The sequence below is a fragment of the Rhincodon typus genome, chromosome 40 (genome assembly GCF_021869965.1).
Source record: "Rhincodon typus isolate 14 chromosome 40, sRhiTyp1.1, whole genome shotgun sequence".
NCBI lineage: Eukaryota > Metazoa > Chordata > Chondrichthyes > Orectolobiformes > Rhincodontidae > Rhincodon > Rhincodon typus.
In genome coordinates this window covers 11,908,243-11,935,475 of record NC_063371.1, presented here as the reverse complement: position 1 = coordinate 11,935,475, position 27,233 = coordinate 11,908,243, and the positions used below count along the sequence as shown (strand labels likewise).

The window sequence follows — 27,233 nt, the reverse complement described above, 5'->3', positions numbered from 1 at the left end:
ATACCCCTCATCATTTAATCCATCTCAATCATGTTCCCTCTCAATCCCCTCTCTCCTCAGGTAAATAGCCCCAGTCTGTCCAATCTCTCTATATCACTGAAACTCTCCAGCCCAGGCAACATCCTGGTAAATCTCCCTCTACACCCTCTCCTGTGCTATCACATTCCCTCCGATAATGTGGATTGCAGAACCTGCACACAGTACTCCAGCTGTGGCAGAGCCAACATTTTATGCCATCCCAGCATTAGCTCCCTGCTCTTAAACTCTACACCTTGGCTCAGAAAGGCCAGTATCCCACATACCTCTGAACCACTTTATCGACGAGTCCCAATAGCTAAGGGATAGGTGTGCTTACACATCAGAGTCCCTCTGACCAAACTCTGAACTATTAACATCATTACTCCCCCAGCACTCCAAACCACCCCCACCTTCCACTCTCGCCCCCTTCCACACTTCACTTCAGCTCTGATGAAGAGTCATTTAGACTGGAAACGTTAGCTTGCTCTCTCTCCACGGATGCTGCCTGACTCGCTGTGATTTCCCAGCATTTGTTGTTTTCAGTACAGATTCCAGCATCTGCAGTAAATATGCTCCCTTTGAGCTTGGGTGCCTTCCAGGGTCCTACTGTTTATCACATATTCCCTTGCCTAGTTTGTCCTGCCCAAGTGTATCACCACACATTTCTCTCCTGTATCTCTCCCTCTCTCACACACACGGTCAATCCTGCATCTCTCCCTATCTCTCTCACACACGCACATAGAGGCTGCAATCTCAGCTCTTGTTTCCAATGTTCACATCCCCCTGTCTGAGTGTGGTGTAGGGGGGCGGGGAGGGTGTCAATTCCAGCGCAAGCTGATAGATCGGGCCGCATTCTCTCAGGAAGTCGGGATGTACCTCACCTCGCACCCGCACAGGGTACGGGCTCAGGGAAAAGGGCGCCTGAGCTAACTTGCAATGTGTGTGTGCCTCTGACTCTGCCTGACTGGGCTGTGCGCTTGCGTTACTGACTCCAGGTCAGTCATTCCGCGCATTCTGAATGGACGGCTCTGGGAACATGCCTGTCATTGGGTAGCTGGCATTCAGCTTCCGATTGCTCCAAGATTTTCCCCGGGATAACACTTGTATAAATATGCTGCCCGGAGCGTGCCACACACACTTACACATACACGCTGTGTACACATGGTGTTGCAAGTACACGCTTAGTCCGCAGTAACATACACACATACCACACAGAGACAGAGAGAGGAGAAAGGGGAAAAGGTGAACAGTTTGCAGTGAGCTCAGGGCTATCTCTTGCAGCAATGCTTCACAGACTGACTCTCCTCGTTGTTGTGCTGTCCATCCAGCTCGGTCCATGGACTCTCGGTACAGCAGCTGACGAACTGGCCTCGCTCATGGAGGAGAAGAACACCTCACTGACATCTCGGAGGATGAGACTGGCTGCACAGAATTCAGGTAAACTTGTTTAGCGCCTTTCTTCCCCACCCCGCATCACGCAGAAACCTCGCCTCGCCTCTCCTTGTCCCTGTAATTTGCACTTTCCAGCCCCACTCACTTGCATTGCAGCAGCGCAGCTTCCAGCTGCAGGTATATCTGTTCGGGTTTTGTAACTCCATGCCCCCTTTTCTACATCTGTCTCAGCTGCTCTGCACCTGGAGCAGGCGAATCGGCTTCACACTTGGTTCACTGTCTGGACCACAGAAACACTCGGTTCATCATTGCCTCCCTGCTGAACCCAGTGCCTGCTATTGGTTCCTGGCAGCAGCGATCACTTCCCCCCCGCCTCCCAGCTCAAACTGAGAGCTTTCTCAGCGGGAAAATGTTTCGCCCTGTCGTGACATTTAGTCCCTAGGCGCTTCATTCTTTTAAAAAAAAGTAACTTTTCCGGAAAAAAAAGGGGGTGGGGAGATTGTTCAAGTGACGACCTGCTACGTGGGGCAGCAACAAGGATGTTTGACACTACAGGGTGTGTGTTTGAAGGGGTCTGCACTGAGATTTAAACAGTCTGGAGGATAGCATTAGGACATTGGAGCTTGTCATCTGTAGGACTAAGGTACATGTGTATGTGTTGGTCAGCTTGTGCGTGTCAGTCTGTTTGTTTATGTGCCTGTGTGGGTTAGTCTGTGTGTGTCTGTGTGAATGTGCCTGTGTGTCTGTATCTGTGCATATATGTATCTGTATCTCTCTGTATGTCTGTAAGTTTGTGTGTAATGTGCAATGACAGTTGAAAAATTTTTGTCAAATGTTCACAAGAAAAACCTAACAAACAAAATTCAGAAGTGGCTCCTGTGATTTCAGTGCTGTCCGAGAGGTGCAGTTCTGTTTTGTGTTACTGAGTCCTGGACGGTTTAGTTTGGCTGCTTGCTAAGATTGATTAACAGATTTGATTGTTGTCACTTTATCGAGATAGAGTGAAAAGTGTTGTTTTGCGTGCTCTATGGGCACATTATACCAAGTGCATTCAGGTAGCTGAAGAGGGTGCACACTACAGTGTTACAGCTGCAGAGAAGGTGCAGAGAGAGACACAGAGAGAGATCAGAATTAACATTTGAGAGATCCATTCAAGACCACACAGTACCTGACTGTGACTTATCTGAGAAATGACATCAAACGCTCTCCCAAAACACTGGTTTGGGGTCACTGGGTGGGGATGAGCTTTTCTTTGACCAGACCCTTACTACAAAATGTTCCTTTAGTGGTGCATTGGGGCCACAGCAAGAAGAAGAATCATTTTTTTTTAAATATGGTATTATTAGTAGCATTTCAGTGGATCACAGTGGTACTGCTCCTGCGGCTGTTCTCGGACAGAATGAAGTCTATCGGGTGTGTGGTCACCAGTGCGGGGTCCATGCTAGCTTTAGCTCATTTATGAGAATGCCCCTCAGAGGCTTCCATGTGAAATCTCAATTGAAAGCCCCCCTGGGACTGGGGCAGTGCCGCATTCCCAGAACTACCAGCTTCACAACCAAATATTAACCCAAGACCACGTCTGCTCTCCGAGCTGGTGGGAGGGAGGAAAAGAAGGGTAGAGAGAGAGAGAGAGAGAGATCCCCTGACCTATACTCAGATCACTTTGGGAGCTAACACCATTTTCTGGTGAGTATTTATCCCTTAATAAATACCAGGCAAAGCAGCCAAGATCTGCTCCTTGATCTGCTCGCACAGTTTGTGGAAGCTTGCCGTGCAGAAGTGGTTTTATCTGACTGCACTTCAATCCCCCCTTCAGTCACTGAAAATGATTCGGAGTAGGAAGGGAGATTGCAATAGGGAGCTTGTATAAACTGTGTGCTGCTTTGAACCATTCGGATTCTGTGAGGGATGGACCACAATGGATTGGACAATGATAGTTGACGTGAGAGCAGCAACAGAAAGTAACAAAAGCCTGAATTGCATTGCAGATTCTATTGTGGGCAATTTGCCACTTGTGTGTTCTTTCATCTTTCATGTGCTTTGCACAGGGGAGAGATAGAAGGAGAGGGAGCCTTCTCCATTAACTGCAACAAGAAATGTGTTCAGAAGAAGTGTTGTAACCCCTTCATTGCTGTGACCATCAAGAACAGGTTCTCTTCCACATTTTGCAGAAAAGAGTCTTTTTTTTGCTCTCTCAACACAGCAACCTTACACACACACCCACTCAAGATGTACAGGGACGACTGAACAAGAGGTGGCATCCAATTACGATTTTTAAAGAGTTCAGAAAAGTCTTTGTTACACACGAATCTTGCCATGTGGAAACTGGAAATGCTGCCAATCTGAAGATTCTGTTTTAGTTCAGAAAGGAAATAGAGATAGGAGGTCTCTGGTGGTTTATAGTTGCAGCAGCAGAGTAGGAAATTGTCTCCAGTCCATGTTCAGCCAAGCCTCTGCCTTAAAGATCTGACTTGGTCCTTCCAGTCACTTGGTGAATGAATGGCCCCACCTCTCAGCCTTTCTTAGATTTCTCAGCACCGTGATTTTGTTTACTGGGTGGAAACTCTTCCCTCTGAGAATCTCGGTCTGCCAGGCTAACCAACACAATGCTGTCCTCATCAATCTGCAAACAAATAGTTCTCATCACAAGCTGGTTTCTGTCAGGGGGACCAGAGGACCTGTTTTGACTTCACCCCCACCCCCATCCCCATTGTCCAGACAAGTGGTCCATGAGCAGGAGTAGGCCATTCAGCCCCTCGATCCTACTCCACCAGTCACTCGGAACATGGTTGATCCAACACCACTCCTGCCATCCACTTACCTGCATTTTTCCTATCGCCCTTGATTGCACTGCTCATCAAGAAGCTCTCTCTCTCTCTCTGGCAGAGACTTCAATGTACACAAAGAATTGATACACAATGGGGATTTGACTTTTACTTATTGGTATCTCCTTAAGATAGAATGTGCTCTCTACACATTTAACTCTGTGAATTCCATACGACAGATAATAAAGCTACAGAGTTATTGTTCACTTGTGGCAGTAAAGGTCTTTGGACAATAGCAGCTATTAAAACACACAGGAAAGATCTATTGTATTTTTATGTTTTTCATGTTTGGAAAAAACCAACCTTGTTCACATGTTCAGATCGTACTATGTAAGCAGGATAACCTCCAGGCATGGTCACTTTGATAAGATAGATAAGAGAGAAGCTCAGCTGACCTCTCAACCCCATGGTGTTTCAACAAAGACTGTCCTTTCTTTGTGTTTTGCAATGGAAGCTGCTCATTTTCCAGAAATCTGTGGGTGAAACCACGCAGGCCTGTCTACAGTGGTCTTCTCACATTAAGACTAAATGTTGTCTTTAGATGTTAGGTTAGAGAGTGGGTGGATTTCACATGAAGGACTCCTAGACTCAGCATGGATCCCTGGCCTCGAGCGTCCAGGTGAAGCCTGGTGCAGACTGGAGGCTAGGTGCTGGTGCAGACTGGGTTGGAAGGACTGGTATTCTGAACTTCTTATTTCTTTAGTTTTCTAATTACTTTTCCCCCAGAATTTGTTCTTAAGAATCTGTACCTAGCCATCTTTGTACCTAAGATGGCACCGTAAGTGGCGACATGTAAACTTTTCACTGTACTCATGTGAGTGCATGTGACAATAAAGCTAATCTTAATTAAGGTAGGCGGATATGATTCTGTCCTTCATCCTTTAGAATTGTTTGTGTGCATATTTGATACTGCCTCTGTTGATATTTTGTCATCAATCTGTTCTGAAATGTGATGAAACACCTCTGGAATAGGTGGGACTTGAACTCAGGCCTCCTGGCGCAGAAACTAACTGCCACTGTAAACCTGTCATGCTGTTATCTCTCTCTCTTGTGACACATGTGCTGGAGTGTCTCCACAAACATGTAGGTATAATTACAGACTTGGCAATTTCCAATTGTCATGACAGGATGAATCAATAAAAGTAAACACTAATTAGAAGTGCTCACAGATTTAGTTTACTGATGGATTCAGAAAACAAAAGCATTGTGACAAGTGGCATGATTTCTGTGTATAATTCCTGTCTGTTACACTTTAGCTATCACACTCACCATTGTTTCTTTACCTTCAGACATATGACGTTTCCAATAACACAAGATACCAGAGTCAGAATATCTACAGTCCATCCCTCAGACCTGCATGAATTCTTCCTGGTTTCCCTACCTTTATAGTGTGACTTCACACCCTTGAGTAGATACTTTTCACTCTCCACTGCGTTTTCGGAACAGGGGGCTGAGTGACCTGTTAATTGTATTATACATTGCAATTCCTCTATACAATGCATCCTGGGGCTTACTCCCAGTACCGTGCTGAAAATGATATACACTGTCATACTGCCAGTATTGTACATGGCAATGGAATGGAACAGAACACGATCAACATGGGGTTCAGGATCTGAGTGAACTGAGCAAAAACACTTCCTTCGTAAGCAACAATGCCAGGCATTTCATCCAGGCTTCTGGCTTGTAGACTGAAGAGCACCTGAGCTCTGAGTGACACCACCCAGCTATGGACATGGTGGTTATGAAAGAGCACTGTCTCCTTTGCATCAGCAGCAGGTTACTGTCTGATGGATTACAAGCTACCCTTTGTAAAATAACTGACCTAACTTGACAATACTGGAGTTACACGTGATAAAATATTATGTGCCTGTCATTGTGTTACCCCGTAATGAAAGGATCTTTCTTGTAAGGAAGGGGCATTTAAAAAATGACATGCACCTTGAAATTTACAAATAATTGCAACTGTTCCCTCACTGATTTCAAGATTATTATGAGCTCCAGTTATTGGACCTTCCCTAGATTGAGCTGTTAAAAGTTCAGCCTGGGTTAAATCAGTCCATGTTAAAAGCTGAATATCTTAAATCTACTCAAATGCTGAGATTATCTCTGGTCACTGCCACAAGGAGTTCCTCGAAGCTTCGAATAAAGACCTGGAAAAAAAAAACTTATGAGTCTTTCCTGCCCGGCTTGTTTGCTCTCACCAGGTATTGGGATAAGTGGTGGAACATGTCTGCATTCTGAAATTCCACCCCAAACACTGCTCCCACCTACACCCCCACACGCAAAGGCACACAAAACATCACCCCTTTACTGGGCTCCCTACTCACTTCTCTATGTCTGCTGCTGATAGGGCATGGCCCAAAGTTGCAGCCTAGGAAAACTGGGATTAAGGCAAGAATAGTTTCAGCTGCCTTGTTGAGGAAGTGTTATTGTGATTGGCGCAGTTGGAGGTGGTGGTGGTGGGGGAGTGGGAGCGGGGGGGTTGAGATAATTAATAAATCCAGCCATATACCTCCTTCAGTTATTTTAGCTCACTGCTCCCTGTTGAATTTTCAATGACAGATTGAAATGACTGGGCCTATATTCACAAGGGTTTAGAAGGTTGGAAGCGGATCTGATTGTAATGTATCAAACTCTAACAGGGCTGGACAGGGGAAGTCTAGAACCGGGGGGACACAGTCTCAGGGAGGTAACAGAGAAGACCATTTCAGCCTCACATCAGGAAATATTTCTTCACTGAGAGGGTGGTGAGTGTTATAAAGTTGGGGAAGAGTACTTGTGGATTGGGAGACAGGAAGTTAGAATTTGGTGCTTGTAAAATGTTAAGTGCATGGTCCCTTTAAAAGATGCTGTGCTTAGTGATTCAAAAAGGATGTCTGTGGGCAACAGTATATGGGCTTGCAGGTGCACAGAGAGCACTCAAATTGAAACATTTGTATTAAAAGGACATACAGTTAGCAGGCCAAGCAGCAGTTTTGTTTTGTGACCAAGGCAACAAGTTTGGAATTTAGCCAATCAATTTGAATCCAGCACTGAGATGTCAAAAACCAATTAAATTTAAATCTGATGGTTTTGACAACAGAGGAGCAATTTTATTGTAAGAAATTGATGTGTCATCAAGGGTATAAGAGTGCAGTTGGACAAAGAGAGGAGAGTTAACTGCCATCTGCCAGAGTTTACAGCTCTCAAGAGAATTGCTGGCTCTCATAGCATTCTCTAAGCATTAGAAAAAGCACCATCTGAATCAAAGGTACCAACGGCACAACTAGTTAATATTCCTGACAGAAAAATCAACAGAGAAGATGTTCCTGACAGAACGCTCAACAGAGAAGGCACAGGGCATTCAGGAAGACATGTAATTTGGCGGTAGCTTCGAGAGACTAAATTCTACTTTTTTTTATTTTATACAAGTGGGACTTGTATTTATTGCAACAGCAAACCATGAGAATCTTGTTTTATTTGGGGATAGTTAGCAGTTAGGTGGGGTTTATTTGATTTGTTGATAGTTTAGTTAATTTGCTCACTGTTAGAATTAGATAAATAAATGGTTACTTGTTGATTGTAAAGTGAATGTCAGGGATTTATTTTATTTAACCAATTGAAGTTGCTGAAAGGCAGGTTACACCACTTTTCACACTTCTTTTACAGATTATAGGGCGAGGCGCTCCTCTTTGGGTGTTTCGATTTTAGTTCTCGGGAGGGCAACCTCCGCTTTATAACATTAGCCTGTGGAATTCCCCATAGGCCAGGCCACTGAATACAGTCAAGAAAGAGAGGGATGCATTTCTAGATTTTAAAGGCATGAAAGGGTTCAGAGAAAGCAGGAATATGGCACAGAGACAAAGGATCAGACATGATCTCATTGAATAGCCTCCACCTGCTCTTAGTTTCTATCCCTCATGAGGGACGAGGTTTGCTGATGTGCCCCACAATATCCTGGAGTTTCCAACAGTCTCCTGGACACTTGTGTAAGCAAGCAGGGTGTCAAAGATGTTTACTGTGGTCTTCTGGAGCTCAATTGTCCATCTCTGAAGAACCCCCAGGAGAGTCAGCAACTCGACTGAGGTCTGTGGTAATCTTTCTAAGTTAACCTTCAGTCTCTGGTAATCTTTCTAAGTTAACCTTCAGTCTCTTCTTTCTTCCCGTAGCTGACATAATCCGGTGCCTGAATAATGCACTCCATGTGGGCTGTGGCGCATTTGCCTGTCTGGAGAATTCAACCTGTGACACCGATGGGATGTACGATATCTGCAGGTCCTTCCTGTTCAACGCTGCCAAGTTTGACACTCAGGTAAGCAGGGGTGAACTGACGTAACCCTATCTGAGCCCACAGAGTAGTGAGAGATCCACTCTCTGCTTAGGTCTGAGGTTTGTTGATTCAAGTCCCACTCCACAGACTCGCACCACAAAATTCCAGGCTGACACTCCAGTGCAGTTCTGAGGGAGTGCTGCACTGTCAGAGGTACCATCTTTCAGATGATAGTTTCAACCAAGACACTGTCTAATGCCCCAATAGGACATCCTGTGGTCTTGTTCTGAATGGGGTCATCTTCAGTGTCTTGGCCATGTACATATCCCTCAACCAAGTCAGTGAAACGTGATATTTGTGCATTATGTTGCTGTTATTGTTGGGAGCTTACTGTGGCTGTCTACTTCCCTGCATTACAGCAATCACAATACTTCTCAAGTACTTAATTAGCTGTTAGAGCGTCTGAGTGAAAGGCACTGTATCAACACAAACCTTCCTCAATATTTTTTAACATCTTGAGCATTATCTGAGCTCACTGCAGAGTGCTTAATCTAATTGGTGGTAGTGTTTCCCTGCTCCCTGCCAAAGGAAAGAAGGTCTGGTGGGTTCCATTGGCAATCTCATCCTCTCTCCGAGATTCTGTCCTCTCAGCTAGTGCCCAACTCTCAGGCATTGAAGACAAAGCCTCATCCCCACCTCACAGCCCTACAAATGTTTTTTCTTTCATTGAGTCAGCCTCTGCAGAGCAATCAGGAATGGGCAACAAAGGCTGGCTCAGCCGGTGACTCCCAAATTCAATCAAAACTGAGTGCAGCCCTCTGTGTCTCCTCAAACAGCAAGAATTCATCGTAACAAAAGGACACAGGCTGACCTAAGTTAATGTAGCTTGAACTGTAGGACTATCATCCGTAGGAGCATAACTAGGCCATTCAGCCATTGAGTCTGCTGTACCGTTTGGTGAGATCGTACCTGAGCTGATATCTTCAGCTTCACTTTCCTGTTTTTTCCCCCCATAACCCTCGATCCCCTATCTGTCGAGGTAAGTTATCAGGAAGGAAGGAATTTGGAACAAAAACAAACCTTGCTATTGTTGAAGCTTCTGATCGGAACCTTGTACGAAATGATTCTTTTAGCACCCTTTCCCAAGAGTCAATTGGCTGTTGCACAAATCTCGGGAGAAGAACTGACGGGTTTCTTTATGTCACGTAGGGAAAAGCCTTCGTCAAGGACAGTTTGAAGTGCATTGTTAACAGCATCACTTCTAAGGCCTTCTTCACCATTCGGAGATGCTCTACCTTTCAGAAGATGATTGCAGATACTCAGGAGGAGTGTTATAAGAAGCTGGACATCTGTACAATGGCAAAACACAACACTGCAGCAATAACAGAAGTTATTCAGCTCCCGGAGTATTTCAGGAACAGGTACATTGGAAATGGTGGCCATCAGAAGCCAATCCATAAAAAATTCCTGAAAGGGTGATTGATTCCAATGCAAATGTCATCAATTTCTGCCAATATGTTTGGATCCAATCTGTGACAAATCCAATTGCTAAGATCTACCACATCCTGATAACTTGCTCTGAAGTTTGTGCTCCCCAAATCCACCCCCCCCCCCCCCCCCCGCCCCCCGCCACCCTGCCATCACTGGGGAAGTTCTCTTCACACTCCCCTCTGTATTCTCTGAAATCACGGTGTTTCTGTCAATCATTGCATTCTCAAGTGGATGCTATGACTGATGAACATGAACGAGATGGACCCTAACCTTTAATAATCCTCCATTCCTATCAATGAAAGGAAAATATCTTTGGACTCATTTACTCCATCAGTTAGTGACCTGAATATTTTCTGTGTCAGTTTCAAGCTGTGAGACATTGCTTCTCAAAATATCTGTCCCATTTTTTTTATCACAATGGCCCCTTTCCTTGAAAATATACTTCATTCGTAAATTGTCCATTGCTAACTCTTCTGTCAGGTCCCTTTCTTACAGCACTGTAGGTGACATTCCAAGGGACCTGACAGAACTCACAATTCCAGTTATAATCACAATATTCATTTCACATTTCAAACACACAGCCCTGGTGTGGGGGAAGACTCCACAGTCTCCAGTTTCTGAATGTACAGGAGCAGCAAGGAGCTTGACAGTGACCCCTCCCCATTCTGAAGTCAGCAGCAGTTGCTCCAAGCCTGACTGTGCTCCCTCAGTGCCGGGCCTGGGAATGTCCCAGTCTTTGAGACTCAATCATCCACAGCTCTTTGCACTGAGAGGCCAGCAGGACGAGAGGACGTCTTTCCATGTGCTGAGCCTTCTGAAGCATCAGCTGAGGTTTCCCTCTCTGAATGTGACGCCCAGGATTAGCCCCAGGGAGGAGCACAGAGTGCTGCATCCCAGAGCTGCCTGGGTTTAACCTCAACACAGACCACCCCTCTTTCCCCCCCAGACCTGCTTGGCAAAAGCAGATGCCTGAGGGAGGTGGGTGAAGGTCTCTTCTCAAATGGGGGTCACTTCAAGAGTCTCAAGCTATGTTCTAATAAGGTTGTTACGACAGGCCAACAGATTGAATACTACCTGGCATTTTTGGCAAAAAAAAGACTCTGAATCATGGGATAACAAGGTGTAGAGCTGGATGAACACAGCTGGCCAAGCAGCATCAGAGTGGTTTACAGCACCGAAAAAGGCCATTTGACCCATCAGGTCTGTGCTGGTCCAAAACAACCACCTCACTATTCTGATCCCATTTTCCAGCACTTGGCCCATATTTCTTGGCATTGCAAGTGCATTTCTAAATACTTCTTCAATGAGATGAGGGTTTGTGCCTCTCCCATCCTTAGAGGCAGTGACTTCCAGATTCCCACCACCCTGTGAATGAAAAAGATTTTCCTCACATCCCCTCAAAACCTCCTCCACCTTCCCTGAAATCTCTGCCCCCAGGGTCATTGATCAGTCCTGTCTACCCTATCTCTGCCTCTCAATTTTATAGAGCTCAATTACGTCGGCTCTCAATTTCCTCTGCTCTAAGGAAAACAACTCCAGTCTGTCCAACAAAAACAGAAATTGCTGGAAAAGCTCAGCAGGTCTGGCAGCATCTGTGAAGAAAAATCAGAGTTAATGTTTCGGGTCTGGTGTCCCTTCCGCAGAATTTTAAACACCAAAATGTAAATACTGATTTGCCTTCACAGATGCTGCCGGACCTGCTGAGCTTTTCCAGCAACTTCTGTTTTTGTTTCTGATTTACAGCATCCACCATTCTTTTGGTTTTTATCCAGTCTATCCAATCTCCCTTCACCACTGAAACTGTCCAGTCCAGGCAACATCCTGGTAAATCTCCCTCTGCACTCTCTCCAGTGCTATCACATCCCTCCAATAAGGTGGATTCCAGAACGACATACAAAACTCTAGCTGTGACAGAACCAACATTTCACATGGTTCCAGCCTCACCACCCTATGCTTAAACTCAATGCCTAGGCTAATGAAGGAAAGTATCCCATCGGGTTAACCAATGAGCCTTCTAAACCAATTTGTCCACCTCTCCCGCTACTTTTAGGGACTGGTTGACATGCACATCTGATTCTCTGTGCTTTCCAGGGTCCTACCATTCATCATGTATTCCCTTGCCTTGTTTGTCCTGCACACATGCATCAACTCAGATTTATCCAGATTGAATCCCACTTGCCACTGATCAGCCCATCTGACCAATACAGTGTGGAGCTGGAGGAACACTGGAGGTCAGGCAGGATCAGAGGAGCAGGAGAGTTGACGCTTCGGGTTGGGGCCTTTCATCAGGATGGGTTGATGGCCTGCTGTGTTCCTCCAGCTCCTCACTGTGTTATTTCTGACTCTGGCATCTGCAGTTCTTGCTATCTCCGAGCCCATCTGACCAGCCTGCCTATATCCTCCTGTAATCTAAGGCTATCCTTCTCACTATATACTGCCCTACTAATTTTTGTATTGGCCATGAGCCCATTGATCAATCCTCGTTCATCCAAGTCAAAATGATTTATGCGTCCTGGACAGTTCAGATCACAGAATTCCTAGGGTGTGGAAACAGGCCCTTCGGCCCAACGAGTCCACACCAACCCTCCGAGCATCCCACCCAGACCCATCACCTATAAGCCGCCTAATCTACGCATCCCTGAACACTACAGGCAATTTAGCATGGCCAATCCACCTAACCTACACATCCTTGGTCTGTGGGAGGAAACCGGAGCACCCGGAGGAAACCCACACGGATACAGGGAGAATGTGCAAACTCCACACAGACAGTCGTCCAAGGCTGGAATCAAACCGGGGTCCCTGGTGCTGTGAGGCAGCAGTGCTAACCACTGAGCCACCATGCCGCCCATACACGTCACAAAAGTCATTTCCATATGTTGTGTGGCTCTGCAATGACCTACTTGCCTCTGCAGGCACACTGTGTGCTGTGTCAAAGTCCCATTTCAGTGACATCTCAGTGAGCTGTCAGTGCCTGACACAGGGAGTGCCATACTGTCAGCAGCTTTATCCTTGGAGCAGACTGTCAAACTCAGCTCTCAGCTCCCTGTCCGAAAGCCCCCACCATGTGAAGTGGACAAGGGCACGGAGCTGCCTCCTGCTGCCCTGGGCAACAGTCACAATGAGTAGACCAGAACAGATTTGTTGCTCCTATTTCTCTCTCTCTTCCTTTGTCCTGGCGTTTGTGGGATCCTTCTGTGCTGCAGTTTGGCTTCAAAGTTTCCTGGTGACAACAGCTTGAAACTAATTCATTGATTCATTTGAACCAATCCGAGGTTGTGCAGAGATCCAGAATGATCCAGGGTGGTTTTCAATTGCCTTACAAAATCTGCTAAGATTCAGAATTGGCTGGAAGTGCAAATGAAAACGGAGTTGTTCTGCAGTTATTAGTATGAAGATTGGGAACACAAGACCCGTTTTCGCAGGTGAAAGATGTGCTTTTTGTTGTGATAATAATCTGTTTTGAATTCAGCTTCTTAAAATGGCGTGGTTGAGCTGTCATTTCTGTCTGTCTGCCTTCAGATATTATAACAAGCTGCTGAAGATGCTGCTGGAGTGCGATGAGAGAACTGTGAGCATAATCAGGGAGAAAGTGATGGCCAGCCTGGGATCGCACTTGTCCGGTTTCATTAACCTGCTGCAGAGTGACCACTGCTTGTCCTCAATGCCACATAGCGCCGCCCGCAACAGACGCTCCGCCATCGAACCCCAGAAACTGCATCTCTTCCTCCGAAACTCCAAGGCAACCAGCCGCCTGGCTTCCAAGCTCTCGTCGAGTGAGAACGAATGATACTGGAGCAGGGGTGGGGTTGGAGAGCTAAAGAACGAGAGAGAGAGAGAGAGGGAAGGAAGGAGGGAGGGAGGGAGGAGGCCTCAACCCCGACCACAGCACCAAGGTGTCTTCAGTGAAACGGGTCCTGTTCATTTCTTGGCAGTTAACAGGGAGCAAGTGCCCACGTCCAGTTCAGCCAGCAAAAACCAAGTGGTGACTAGTGCATAAAATCTTTAAAGTGGCAAGTGCCAGTCCAACTACAAAATGCAAATACAAGTCAGGTCAAATCTCATCTCGGTCAAGCACTAGCCTTAACATCTCCAAATGCCCTTTGTGATTCCTCTGGTAGATTTTTTTTTTGTTAATTTGTTCACAACATGTGCACGCCGCTAGCGGGGCCAGCATTTCTGACCTATCCCTGATTGCCCAGAGGGCGGCTGAGAGTCAACCAAGCTGTTGTGGGTCTGGACTCACACGTAGGCCAGACCGGGTAAGGATGGCAGCTTTCCTTCCGTAAAGCACCCTGGTGCCCTTGACATTGTGAAGTGTTAGTGTTCTGCCTGTGCCAAAATGGGAGAGAGATGAGACCAAACCCAAAGCAGCCATCACGGTCAGACTGGGCATTTTCACTCAGACCTGATTCAGAGCCCTGCCTGAACCACAGACGCAGGGACATCAATTGGAGTACAGGAAACATTCAACTCCCCAGCATCACCGATATTTCTCAGTTCAGACATTCCCTGCATCAAGACTTCAGTCAGATTGTGTTAGGACATTTCAACCAGGGTCTGGCCAGCACAGGCAAGGCCCTTAGGGACCACATGTCAACAGGAAACTCCAGTCCCTGATGCAGCTCGAGGCAGTCACTTCCGTTAGGCCTGTATCTCCAGAAAGGCAGCAATCCTTAATAGGCATCCGAGATCTCATCAGAGATTGGGACTGCCCACACCAACTCCACCCAAGAGATGAAGAGGAGTCCCAAATGGTAACACAGAGAGTGCTGGAATTTGTCAGCAGGGTCTGTCAGGGGGAGAGGGGGAAGAGAGAGAGGGAATGTGTCAGCCCTGTGACCTCTCCTCTGAATTGGTGAAAGGAAGAATTGGAACAAGAGGTGGCTAGCAAAGAGACAGAAGTATTTGTTCTATTATGCACCTTCTGTAAAGTATTGCAACTACCTCTGGATTCACACTGAGTTCAACCATTTCAGTCTATGAACTCTGCCTCCCATTGACATCACAGGGATAGCTTCCTTTTCCGAGAGACAGTAGCCAGTCTACTTTAGGAACTTATCCCATCTCCACTTCCCTCGGGTCCTGTGCTTTTCCCTGTCCCTGACCTTCCCTGACCAGCCCTTTGCCCCCAGCCTACTAGATTTCTAACCTTCCAGGGAGAGATCACAAACCTGAAATGTTCATTCTGTATCCCCCTTTCCACACAGATCTTAACAATTAAAACCACTTCCCCTTTCTGGCACCTGTCTCAATCCAATTCATCAAATCAGCACACAGTCCTTCAGCCCATCAAGTCTGTTCTGGTTGTATGGAAGAGCTATCCAGGGAGTCCCAGTTGCAACAAGGCATTAGTCCAATCCCTTAAATAGCCCCAAACAGGCAGGGAGGCTGCTGCAGGTATTGGAGATATAACACACTGATTCACAGGTGAGGCATGTTTTACAAGGAGATTCCTTCAGAATCTAACACTCCATGTCAACGTCAGTGACATTCCATGCTTTAGTTCATCACTGTGGCAAGGAGGATACACAAAGGATTCAACATTGCTTTGGAAATGGAGCTGAATCCCCCCTTTTCCTCAGGGACACGCTGTTTTTAATTGGAGTTTCTCAGCTGGGGAGAGGTCTCACCTCTCAGGCACAACCCCTTGTCCTAAATAGGACTAAGATGGACTGTCAGGCACAATGCTGAGGGATATCTGCAGGGGAGCTGGCTTTCAGAGCATGCCCCATCTGCCTGTTCCAGTGGATGTTAAAGATCACACAGCACCATCCCAAAAGAAAACAGGAGAGCTTAACCCCGGTGTCCTGACCAATATCTAGGCCTCAGTTGACATCCCAAGGTCGTTGTCACATTGACAGTAAGAAGGGGTGTTGGCAGAACAGGGGTGTGGCTCTGGTTTCAATATCTCCCAGCTCAGAAGACGTACACTCTCTGAGGACCAGAGAGATTTTTTTCCAATCAACCTGGTCAGAGATGTTATGACACACTTCTGGAGGGGGCACAGGACTTGAACCTGGATCTTCTACTTCATAGGTAGGGACACTAGCATGGAGTCACAGAGACATACAGCATGGAAACAGACCCTTCAATTCAACCAGTCCAGGCTGAACATAATCCTAAATTAGACTAGTCCCACCTGCCTGCTCCTGGCCCATATCTGTCCAAACCTTTCCTATTCATGTACTTATCCAAATGCCTTTTAAACATTGTAACTGTACCCCCATCCACCACTTCCTCAGGAAGTTCATTCCACATGTGAACCACCCTCTGTGTACAAAATGTTCTCCTCATGTCTTTCTTAAATCTCTCTCCTCTCATCTTAAAAATGTACCCGGTAATCTTGAAACCCCTATCTTAGAGAAAAGACAACTGCCATTAACTCTATCTATACCTGTCACTATTTTATGAACTTCTATCAGGTCACCTCTCAAACTCCTGCGTTCCAGTGAAAAAAGTCCCAGCTCATCCAGCCTTCAAACCTTCCATACCTGGCAACATCCTGGTAAATCTCTTCTGAACCCTCTGCAGCTTAATAATATCCTTCCAATAACAGCGAGACCAGAACTGGACCCAGTACTGCAGAAGAGGCCCCACCAGTGTCCTGTACAACCTCAACATGATTTCCAACTCCTATACTCAAAGGATTGAGCAATGAAGGCAAGCGTGCCCAACACATTTTAACCACTTCCCCAAAACGGCACCCAACCCCTCCCCACCAACACCCCCATCCCCTCACTGATGATATGCACACATGAGCTCATAAAATACCCGTTGCCACACTTGCCAAAAACAATTGCACCACAGCTTGGTAGAGACTGGGTACTTTGGCCCGGGTGGGTTTAGCAGAGGGAGGGAGCTCATGTTGGTGTTGGGGGAGCATCTGGTCATGTCACTGTTTGATCTGGCTCACCCTCCAAAGGCTCCTGACATTAGAAAGAGGCATCACCCTCGTCCCACTGTCCCGAAACCCTCAGGGGCTGGACCATCCAAGATGGAGAGGGATAAGGAAGCAGAGATTTCAAAATACTGAAAGACCACACCGAACAAAGGCCACTGAACCCATTGGGAATCTGTTCTGCCAACCTGTGAGACCTTCATTGCTCTCGAACCGAATTCCAAAGATCCAACAATCCCACAGACCTTTGACCAACAAAGGTCAGCCCTCTCTGATGGATCAGGAACAATGGGTGCAGCATTAAGTAACCAGTTCCAAACTTCTGCCTATCCCTTCTCCAAGTGGAAACATTTTCATTGCTGAGAGACCTGGCCTTGTTTGTAGATAGTCACCCCAAGAGTTTTGAGAAGAGCTCCCACAATACTAAAATCTTCCATCAAAACAAAACCACCCCTTAACCTCCTGAACTCCAGGGAATGGATATGCCATCAGTGTGATCTGCCCTTTGTGGTTTAACCCTTGGGAGTGTGAGTATCATTGCAGTAATTCAGGCTAGACTCCCGACCACCCCTGGACAAACCTCCTTCATCCGTCAAATGTCACATTGCTGGCTGGAACATGGGGATAAAGGTGGTTAGGGGCTCCTGTGAAACACCGAGAAGGTTCCTTTCAGCTCAATGACCACATCAAGTCAAGTCGCAAAGCAGTAAGGGACCAACGGTAGGAAGGGAGTCACTGGCAGTCCCCATCTTCTGAAGACAGGGGCAACACTCTGGCACCCCTGTTCCACTGACAGGAGCTTTGCCTGTTTCCAGCACAGCCTGGGGTCGGGAGAGGAGGGCGGGTGGAGATTCATGATGAAAAGACAAAGTTTGTTTCGTATGTTTGACCATTCATGCTACAGTCCCTCCAGTCAGCTCACCAATAAATATGACCGAATGGCAGAGGAGCCATTCACGGTCTAAAATTTGGGCAAGGTACCAGCACCACACCACCCAACCTCCCATCTCAGTGGGGGCAGGAGGGAAAGTCAGACCATGACCCCCTTCCCCTCCTCCTCCTTCTCCTCCCACCAACAAAGCTGGCAATGATGGACAACCTTGCTGTTCCCAATCACTGAGACACCAATTTGTCAGGTGGACTCCCAACATGGTTCTCCTATTGTGCATGATTTATTTCTCTTTCCAGCGGCTCTCACTGAGTGCTTGGTGTTTCTCCTCATGCCTTGATTCCTGATGCAGCAACTGCACGATATCTCCCTGCGGGTCAGTGTTTGCATCTCGAAGGCTTCCTGAATGTTGTTGGCTTTTCGAACTTTGTGACTTCAACACGAAGAGTAGGTTCTCATTACTATGGTTCATTCCTATGGCAAATAAAGTCGCGGTGGCTAATCTCGTGCTCTCATTGTCTGTCTTGCACACCTACGACCAATTTCTGAGATTCTCATGTCCATCAGGTTGCCTGCACTCCTTCCTGTGTGTCACAGCAGGAGAGAAACAGCGGAGGTGAGGAACCAGTGACTCTCCGCATTGACCTGCCACCCTCCTGGGAGTGACACAATGGAAACCTTTCACTGATGAAACAAATGTCAGGATTTGACGTCTCTGACTGGGCTTTGGTGGGTATGCTCCAGAGTGCCGTAGGGGGAGGGAGATCCCAGGACTTTGACCCAGTGACACTGAGGGCATGTCCAATATCATTCCGAGTCAGGGTGAGGTGTGAACCAAATGGATGGTGGTGACATTCCCATTCCATCTCAGAATAGTATCTTTGCACTTTGGAAGTGCTGGTTGGTCCATTTACTTTCACTCCTTGCTAACCGCAAGTAACAGTTCAATGTAACTGAGTGGTTCACTGGGTTATTTCAGAAGGCAGTCCAATTACAAAAGCCACATTGCTGTGGCCCTTTCTTTTCACTCATTCACGGGCTGGCTAAGCCAGCAATTGTTGACCATCCCTCATTGCCCAGAGGGTAGTTTAGAGGAAACACAGAGAAACTATTTGCTCAGGTCAATGGGGTGAAGGTGCAAGTGTCAAGTTCAGTCTGTCAAGGCATCCTCTTTTTTTTAAATGAAGGGAACTGAAAAGTGCAAATTGTCACCCCCAGAAATACTGAGCACATCATGGGTCATTTTTAAAGAACCCCATTCATGAGGCATTTGGCCAATATTTATCACTCATCCCTAATTGCCCAGAGGACAATGAAGAGTAAACCTCATTGGTATGGGTCTGGAGTCACATGTAGGCCAGACCAGGTCACCCCTGCATTCTCCTGGTAAGTGTCTTGGATCACTGGCCGGAGAGAGAAACCCCTTCACATGGCATCCAAGTCAGACTCTCACCAACTTGTCAACTCAACTCGGTGAGCGTCACTGCAAATGCAGCGCACTGCGTGTGAAGCAATGGAGTCTGGCTTTCTGGAGGGGAATGCAAAGCACGCAAGGTCCTGAAGACAACCTGGTGTTTTTTTGGGAAGTTGTGCTTTCTCCTCTGGTGCAGTTCATTGTTACCTTGGAGGGTGTCACTGCTGGAGGCCAGAGAGACTGAATGAGGTAACATGAGCCCTGAGGCCAGCTCAGGTTCCTTGTCAAACTGCTGGCTGCAACATCTCCCTCAGTGAACTGACATTCAACCTGACGCAGGATCAAAAAAATACAGGAGCAGGAGCAGGCCATTCAGCCCTTTGAGTAACATCATGGCTGATGTGGCATGGGATTTCAAGCCCCCATTCCAGTCTGCTCCCATCTCCAGCCCCATAACTATCAACTCACTTGTCCATTAGCAATCTCTCAAACCCAATCCTGAACAGAATCAAGGACCAAGCCTCCACTGTTTTCTGGCATTGCACCAAACACTAACAGCTCACTGAGAGATGAAATTTTTCCTCATTCTTAATCCAGAACAGGAGATCCCATATTTTGAAACAGTGCGATAGCAAGAACTGCGGATGCTAGAGTCAGAGATAGTCAGTGTGGAGCTGGAGGAACACAGAAAGCTAGGCGGCACCAGAGGAACAGGAAAGCTGATGTTTTGGGTCAGGACCCTTCTTCAGATATGGAGAGGAGGAAGGGAGCTCAGAAATAAATAGAGAGGAGGGATAGGGCTGGAGAAGGTAGGTGAGATGGTGAGTGCAGGTAGGGAGTGGTGGGGATTGGTCAGTAAGGTGGGAGGAACGGACAGGTGGGAGAGAAGATGGACATTGTGTCATGTCAAGGAGGCGGGGATGAGAAACAGTGCACCTAGTTCTGGACACCCCACAAGAAGCAATATCTCCTCTGAACCATAAAGGTTTCAGCATCATTTGTTGGAGCAGCAACAATGTAAATTCTACAGGGACAAAGGATGGTTGAGGTGTTACCTCAGATGTAAAATCCAAGTGTTATCTTTGGTGAGTTTCAACAGTGAAGTAATGTTATTCACCACTCCTCTGAAATCTCCTCTTTCTCTGGCCTCTCTCTCTCCCTCTCTTCCTTTTCTCTCCCGTTAGCTCATTTCTGCAATGACAGCAAAGGAACAGTGCCACAGCTAGCGTGAGGTTGGGGAGCTGCAGAGAGTTGGGGTTCAGAGGAAAGACAGGGAAAAAGACAGACAGAGAAAGGCAGGAGGGGGTAGGAGACAGACACACACTGATGTTCCTTGTGGACCGGTTCAATAACAGTGACGAAAGCAACAGCAGCATCAACCATCACACACATGAAGCACATGCTCAGGGGCTTGATGACAATGAGACAAGTTGCGTGAAAGGGACAGAAAGAAAGTCTGGTTTCAGACTTAACACAGGGCTTCTTTTTTGGAATTTTCTGCTTGGAAAGAACCAAACTTCCCAGCCAGCCCTGAATCCTCAGAGAAATGACCTGCCCTCCAAAGCTGCTGTCATTTGCTGATAGGTGTCAGGGGCTGGGAGGAACAGGGTAATACAGTGACACAGACATGACCTTCCTCTGTTATTCACGACAGGGGCATGGCTAGTGCTGGCCAGAAGCCAAGGATAATCCTTGATATTGTGCAAAGCCAGCAGTAGCCGTCACTGTGAGGCCCAGGAACCCAGAGCAGCGAGAGATGGGAAAGAAGACACCAGACATTCAGCCCATCGAGTCTGCCCCACCATTTCAATGCCATTTCCCTATCCCATCCCCAGAACCTTGTGTATAAGCAGCAATGAGAAATCTATCAAACTCTACATTTTCAAAAGACTGAGTTTCCACAGTCCTCTGAGCTACAGAATCCGCAGGTTCACAATCCTCTGAGTTCAACCAAATTCTCCTCAGCTCACACCTCAGTGACATTTTAAATTGTGACCTGTTGTTCAGCATTCTCTAGCTAGGGGTAATATCTGACCTGCATCCACACTGTCCATCCGTTGAAGTATTTTCTAAGTTCCGATGAGATCACGTCTCATTCTTTGAAACTCCAGACATATCAGTCCAGTTTGCTCACTCTTTCTTCATGGGACAGTTCTGTCACCCCACAGACAAGTCTGGTGAACCTTCATACACTCCCTCTATGGCAAGAGTACCTTCCATGAGCTGACAACACCAAACCCACACACAGTCGTTCAGGGCCAGCCTAACCAAGCTCCTATATCAAGTCTCCTTCTGTATCCCAAATATCTTGGGATAAAGGGCTAACATTCCATTTGCCTTCCTAAAATCCAAAGCCAGATGCCTCAAAGAGTGAGGAATTTGCACCAACATACAAGACCTCAATCCCTGCTGATGCTTGTTAATATTGGGAGGGGAAGGAAGGAATCAATTGGATGGCAACAAGAATCGCATGTCCACCCCCCTACGAAGGGGGTTCGATTCCCAATGTCCCTGATGGTGTGTGGGACGGCAGACAGCTCACAGAATGAACCAAACGGTGGGTGCATATGAATCTGGTTTGAGGCATGTGGGAACCAACACAGAACATGCTGGAAAAACTCAGCAGGTCCAACAGTGGAGTGAAAACAGTGTTGATGTCTCAAGTCTGACATGATTCAGAGATATGTGGGGGCTGAGGAGAGCAGTGGAGTGATATGGGCGTCACCTCCAGCAGGTAACGTTCTCTCTCAGTAGAGACTGTCATGTTTCAATTGATCCGAGGGTAAGATGAAGTCCGAGGTCTTTAATCCCCTCAAGTCACAGGGCTCTGACTGGTGGTGGGGAGGGGGAGGGGGGGGGGGGTGTGCTCATTTCAGCTGACTCTGATATACAATACCAGCCTGGGCTGGTATTCAGTAACAGCACAGAAGCACAGTTCCTGTGCAGTGTCATGCTTCAAGTGGTCAAGGGGTAAGATGGAGTCTGAGATACCTTACCCACTCAGGTCACGGCGTTGGTACAGTGACAATGCCATGAACTTGTCTTTTTAATGGTCTACTGACCGTGACTGAACACAACAGTTCTGGTCACCCTATTATAGGAAGGATATTATTAAGCTGGAGATTTACCAGGATATTGCTGGGAATGGAGCATTTGAGTTATAAGGAGAGGCTGAATAGGCTGGGACTCTGTTTCACTGGAGCATGGAAGGTTGAGAGGTGGCCTTACAGAGGTTTATAAAAAAAGAGGGGTATAGATAGGGTGAATGGCAGATGCTTTTTCCTGAGGATGGGGGATTTCAAGACCATGGGCATATTTTTAAGGTGAGGAGAGAAAGATTTAAAACACGAGGGGCAAATATTTTTTACACATCAAGTGGTTCACGTGTGGAATGAACTTGTTTACAAGACATTTGGAGAAGTATATGAATAAGAAATGTTTGGAGGGATATGAGCCAAGCACAGGCAGGTGGGACTAATTTAGTTTGAGAACGTGGTTGGCGTGGACTAGTTAGAGGGAAGGCTCTGTCTCTGTGCTGTATGACTCTTATGACTCTATAACAGGGAGTGGATGTTGATTAAAAAAAAGGATAGCTGTATCGACACTCTGACAACAGCTCTTGAGACTGTGTAGAAGGAGCAATGTAATGGTCAATACCAGATCACATGGTACTGAGGCTCAATGGAAGAAGGTACTTGGCAAGTCTTGGCCTGACCTATATATGGTATAACGGTTAATCAACCCTCACACTCTCGCTCTAGCTGCTGCAAGCTGTGAATGCTGCTTTCAGAGAGGGCTGTTCACCGTAGGCAATCATCCCATCAATAGAGCTGCCCAGAGATGACAACCTGAATTGTTGGGTTGGGGGTGTGTCACATGCTGAAACCAGGCCTCAGCTCCCTTTCCCAGGTCAGGTTGGTGAAACACATCCAATGGCTGGAGGTAGAACACCAATGGTCACAAAACAACAACACAGCCTGCCCCCAGCACCACACCCCATCATCACCAACACAAACATGACACCCAGGCACACCACAGGGAGATGTCAGGACCAGAGAGCAACAGCATGGTCAAACAGGGATGCTTGAAGAAGCAGCTTCCCCAAGGTGAGGCAGGTCAGGAGGAGGAGAGATTCAGGCAGAGATTTTCCAAAGCTTAGTGCTCAGGCAGCCGCAGGCATGGCTATCTACAGTGGAGCGATGGAAACACAGGGTGGACAAGAGGCCGGTATCCGAGGATAAAACAGATCATGAGAATCTGGTCAGGGGCTGGAGGACATTCTCGAGATAGGGAGGGTCAGGGCTGTGTAAACAAAGACTAATTTTGAAAGGAACGACACCTTTGACTTGATGATGGAATGTTTCAATTCTATCTTTGGGATGTTGCAGAGAACTCTCTCTGCACTGTCTGCTCTGATGAAGGCAAATTTAAAACAGTTTGCAAGACACAGAAAGATATATTTAGTCCACTCTCAAACCTACCTTTTACTCTTTGGCCTGTAAATGTCAGTCAGGAAAGGCCACAGTAAGACAACAAGATCAGAATGACCAAGAACTCTTTTACCGTGAAGGTCACATGGTGGCAAAATCCATCAAAAAGGAGCCTTTTTTTTGCAATTATAGTTTCCATCATGGTAAGACTGGCCTGTGCTCTTTACTAACACCCTCCACTGCGAGTGAGCAGCCTGTCTCCTTTGATTGCACTGTTTAACAAAGAAATGAGCCAAGCAAACCTCGACTGGCCTGGGGTGAGCCTTGGTTTCGCAGCAACAACTTGGATTCATACAGCCCCTTTCACACTGTTACCTGTCCCATGCGCAAATGAGACATGAGATTTTAAGCCTCATAAGGGGATAGCAAGGCGGGTGATGAAAGGTTTGGTCAAAGAGGTTGCTTTTAAGAACTTTCTTAGCAACAAGAGAAGGGATAAGGACAGAATTCCAAGCTGTTGGACCTTAGCTCACAGCATTCTGGCCTGAAATCATCACAGGTACCCACTCTTAAGTGAGCCTGATGTCTCACAAGAGACCACCATGTATCTCAGAAGTAACATCTCAAGTGAAGTTAAATGGAACAACGCAATGTCCTGGTCAGCAGGATAAAGCCTTGCTTCTCCTGAGGATATTGTGTGGACAACCTTCCCCACCAGATTTCTGTGCTTCAGACACAAATGCGCAACTTAATACCTGCAATCAGAAAGTGGCTGATTTAGGCACAAGGAACTGATTCTAAACAAGAATACGACACGAAACAAGCCAGGGCTAACTCAGAGAAGTAAAACACTGTGGATGCTGACAGCCTGAAATATAAAGCAGGAAACACTGGAAAAACTTGGGAGATCTGGCCACACCCGTGGAGAGTGAAACAGTTTGGGAACTGCAGTAGAATTGATGAAGTTCTGAAGAAGACCTGTTTCTCTCTTCACAGATGCTGCCAGAGCTGCTGAGTCTCTCCAGGATGATTACTAACCTTTTCAGCTGATTTCAGTGTAATCAGGACTGGGCGCAAAGATCGGCAAAGTGTTCAGACCTCTTGTGAATGGAGACAAGGTGATATATCAAAGCTACAGAACAGAAACTCTCAGGGGAACAGGATCAAAGATGCACGTATGAAATCTCCAAGGTACTGTGGGGATAAATTGTGTTTTGCTTTACTCAGAACCCAGCTTCCAATATTTCAATTTCCCCCATTTCTTTCAGAGGAGGCCCAAAGATCTGCAAGGAAGCCAGGTTCAGTGAAAACAAGGAACTTGCACTCACAGCATGCCTTTTGCATCCCACCAAAATCCCAGAACAAGCCTCCAACCAGTCAAGTCACTTCCAATGTGTAATTTGGGAAACACAGCAGCTAATGTGTGCATAGGATGCTCCCACAAACAATAAAACAGTTTAAAGGCAGAATGCTGCAGAAGTTGGAAATGTGAAACAAGCACAGAGAATGCTAGAGAAACTCAACAGGTCTGACAGCATCTAGAGAGAGAGAGAGACAGAGAGACAGTGAATGCTTTACGTCCAACACTTCTTCAGAACTGAAAGGGTTTGGAAAATAGGTATTTTCCAATCCCTTTCAGTTCTGAAGAAGACTCACACAAGACTGGAAATGTTCTGTGTGTTTTTCTCTCTGCACAGATACTACCAGAGCTGCTGCTGAGTTTCTCCAACAATCAGAGGAATTCAAATTAACCTGGATTTCTGGTGTCAGTGGGGGGCTAACTGTTGACGCCCAGTTGAGAATTGACTGCCCAGTTCTTGGAAACAGTACTGGGGATCTTCAGCTGACAGGGCCATGGTTTCACTCCTGCGCCAAGAGAATCCTCTCAAATCAGCTGACAGGTTTTGCAATGGCAGGGCTGGGCCACCTGTGACACCGACACCAAATTAACAGGATGGAACTGAGACAAAGACCTGAATTGATGTCAAATCATTCATATTGTCTCAACTGTGGCAACGAGTCCAATAGAACAGACTCTTAGTAAGTGAGTGTCCAGATCTCTGCCTCTGCAAAAACAAGAACTTATCTCCTTCTTTAAATTCAATTCAACTAATCTCCAGTGTCATTAACATCAATGATCTTGTTTCTGTCTTCAGCTCTCTGACTTGTCGTGGATCCAAGCGGGATCAATGCATTTAGATGCTTCATCTTTCAGAAACAATGCATGCAAGACACAGCAGACTGCAGCGAGGAAGGAAGCTGGGATTACTCCTATACTCTACTGGGCTCTGCTGGGGGATGCTGGAGACCTGTAATCACAACACACGGAGTACTACAGAAACTCAGCAAGCCTGGCACTATCTGCTGGGCTCAAGTCTCTCTCTCTCTCTCTCTCTTTCTCTCTCTCTCAAGTATCTCCCAGGTATTTCTTTAGGAAACAAGTGTACTGCAACAAACACTAAAACTGCCCTACAGCTGAGGGAAAACTCATGGGTTCTTTCAGACTCTTGAGTTGCCCCTGACTGCCTGGACCTGCGGCAACAGAAATTCACTGGAATTCATTGCCACAGACAGTGGTTGAGGCCAAAATATTTTGTGTTCAAGGAGGAGGAAGATGTAGCTCTTGTGGCTAAAGAGATCCAGGGCTTTGGGGAAGAAGGGCAGGTTAAGGATATTGAGCTCGATTATTAGCCCTTATCGCACTGAATGGCCTACTCCTGCTCCTGTGATCCGACGTGGAGGTTTGGCACCCAACCTGGTGTCAAGTTGTCCAGCAGTACTGCTGGACAACACTAAGTGGCAGCACAACACTGCAAATCCTTTCTCGTGTTTGATCAGGACTAGGCTCTCTCTATCTCCCTCTCTCTTGGTGTCAGTGGATCCGGTCCCCTGCTCAGACATTGGTCTGTGAGGGAGCGGAGAGGGTGCAGCCGAGAAACGTCTGCAGCAGACAGCGCAGTGATCACTAGTTCCTCTTCGATAAATGTGCAGATGGAAACCCAGCATAATACCAGCCTCTGAGCTGTAGCTTCTCCTCTGTCCAGACATAGAGTGAGATCAAGCTGACAAAGTTGGCTGAGGGCTGGAGTATGTCTGATATCACCCGAGTGATATTCTCCAGTGTACTCGCTCCTCAGAACTCCACACAGCACATGCCCTGATTCCCGCTGCCATGTAGACTGAGAGAGGCAGGTTTTACTCCCACAGCACGGACAATGGGAACAAATCCCACTGCTCAGCAGTTTCGTGCAAAGTCTGTCTGCATGCGTGGATCTCACACAGTTCTCTGTTCTGCAGCAAATTCTCGAAGGAGCCCTTGTCTTGGTAATGGGGATGGTGGGTGCGGTGTGTGGGGCATTGCTGCGTGAGGGTTTACTCTCTCTGTCTACCTATCCGGAACAATACGTTTCTTCAATCTCCATGTATGATTCATTCTCAATGACAGCCTCCCTCACTCTGTCACTTCCCTCAGTGTCCCCCTCCCCACTCTGTGACCTCTCACTCTGTCTCTCCCTCCCTCTGTGTGATTTCTCTCAGTCTCTCTCCCTCCCTCACGCGTCACTTCCCTCAGTCTCTCTCCCTCCCTCACTCTGTCACTTCCCTCTCTCTCCCCTCTCCCTCACTCTG

General features: G+C 46.9%; 2 protein-coding genes and 1 long non-coding RNA gene across 4 annotated transcripts in view; 2 read left to right on the top strand and 1 right to left on the bottom strand.

The window, feature by feature from the left end:
• Positions 1 to 1,166: 1,166 nt before the first annotated feature.
• stc1 (stanniocalcin 1) lies at positions 1,167 to 16,021 on the top strand. 2 transcript variants are annotated; one of them, XM_048618557.1, is made up of 5 exons: positions 1,167 to 1,260; positions 1,347 to 1,455; positions 8,384 to 8,526; positions 9,694 to 9,905; positions 13,495 to 16,021. In XM_048618557.1, the coding sequence occupies exons 2-5, from the start codon at positions 1,395 to 1,397 to the stop codon at positions 13,760 to 13,762; spliced, it is 684 nt and encodes a 227-aa protein (XP_048474514.1). In that variant the 5' UTR covers positions 1,167 to 1,260; positions 1,347 to 1,394; the 3' UTR covers positions 13,763 to 16,021. The 2 variants fall into 2 exon arrangements, with proteins under 2 accessions (XP_048474514.1, XP_020366509.2); XM_020510920.2 differs by having other exon boundaries at positions 1,170 to 1,455.
• A 4,083-nt stretch (positions 16,022 to 20,104) lies between these two features.
• The window catches only part of LOC125487342, a 9,104-nt gene continuing 1,975 nt past the window's right edge, over positions 20,105 to 27,233 (bottom strand). Inside the window, exons 2-3 of the long non-coding RNA XR_007265831.1 lie at positions 24,645 to 24,706; positions 20,105 to 20,367 (exon numbers count right to left, since the gene is read on the bottom strand). This is a non-coding gene — a long non-coding RNA (uncharacterized LOC125487342). The remainder of the gene's footprint in view (positions 20,368 to 24,644; positions 24,707 to 27,233) is intronic.
• Positions 26,511 to 27,233, top strand: part of LOC109911592 (homeobox protein koza-like) — a 6,266-nt gene continuing 5,543 nt past the window's right edge. Inside the window, exon 1 of the mRNA XM_048618563.1 lies at positions 26,511 to 26,930. Coding sequence (XP_048474520.1) covers positions 26,822 to 26,930 — 109 coding nt within the window. The 5' untranslated portion in view covers positions 26,511 to 26,821. The remainder of the gene's footprint in view (positions 26,931 to 27,233) is intronic.

Bases quoted from the DNA above. Each gene is read 5' to 3' on its own strand.
- stc1 (XM_020510920.2), top strand. From the start codon at position 1,302: ATGCTTCACAGACTGACTCTCCTCGTTGTTGTGCTGTCCATCCAGCTC. The intron at 8,527-9,693 runs GTAAGCAGGGGT...TATGTCACGTAG, and splicing joins CTGCCAAGTTTGACACTCAG to GGAAAAGCCTTCGTCAAGGA. The intron at 9,906-13,494 runs GTACATTGGAAA...GTCTGCCTTCAG, and splicing joins CCGGAGTATTTCAGGAACAG to ATATTATAACAAGCTGCTGA.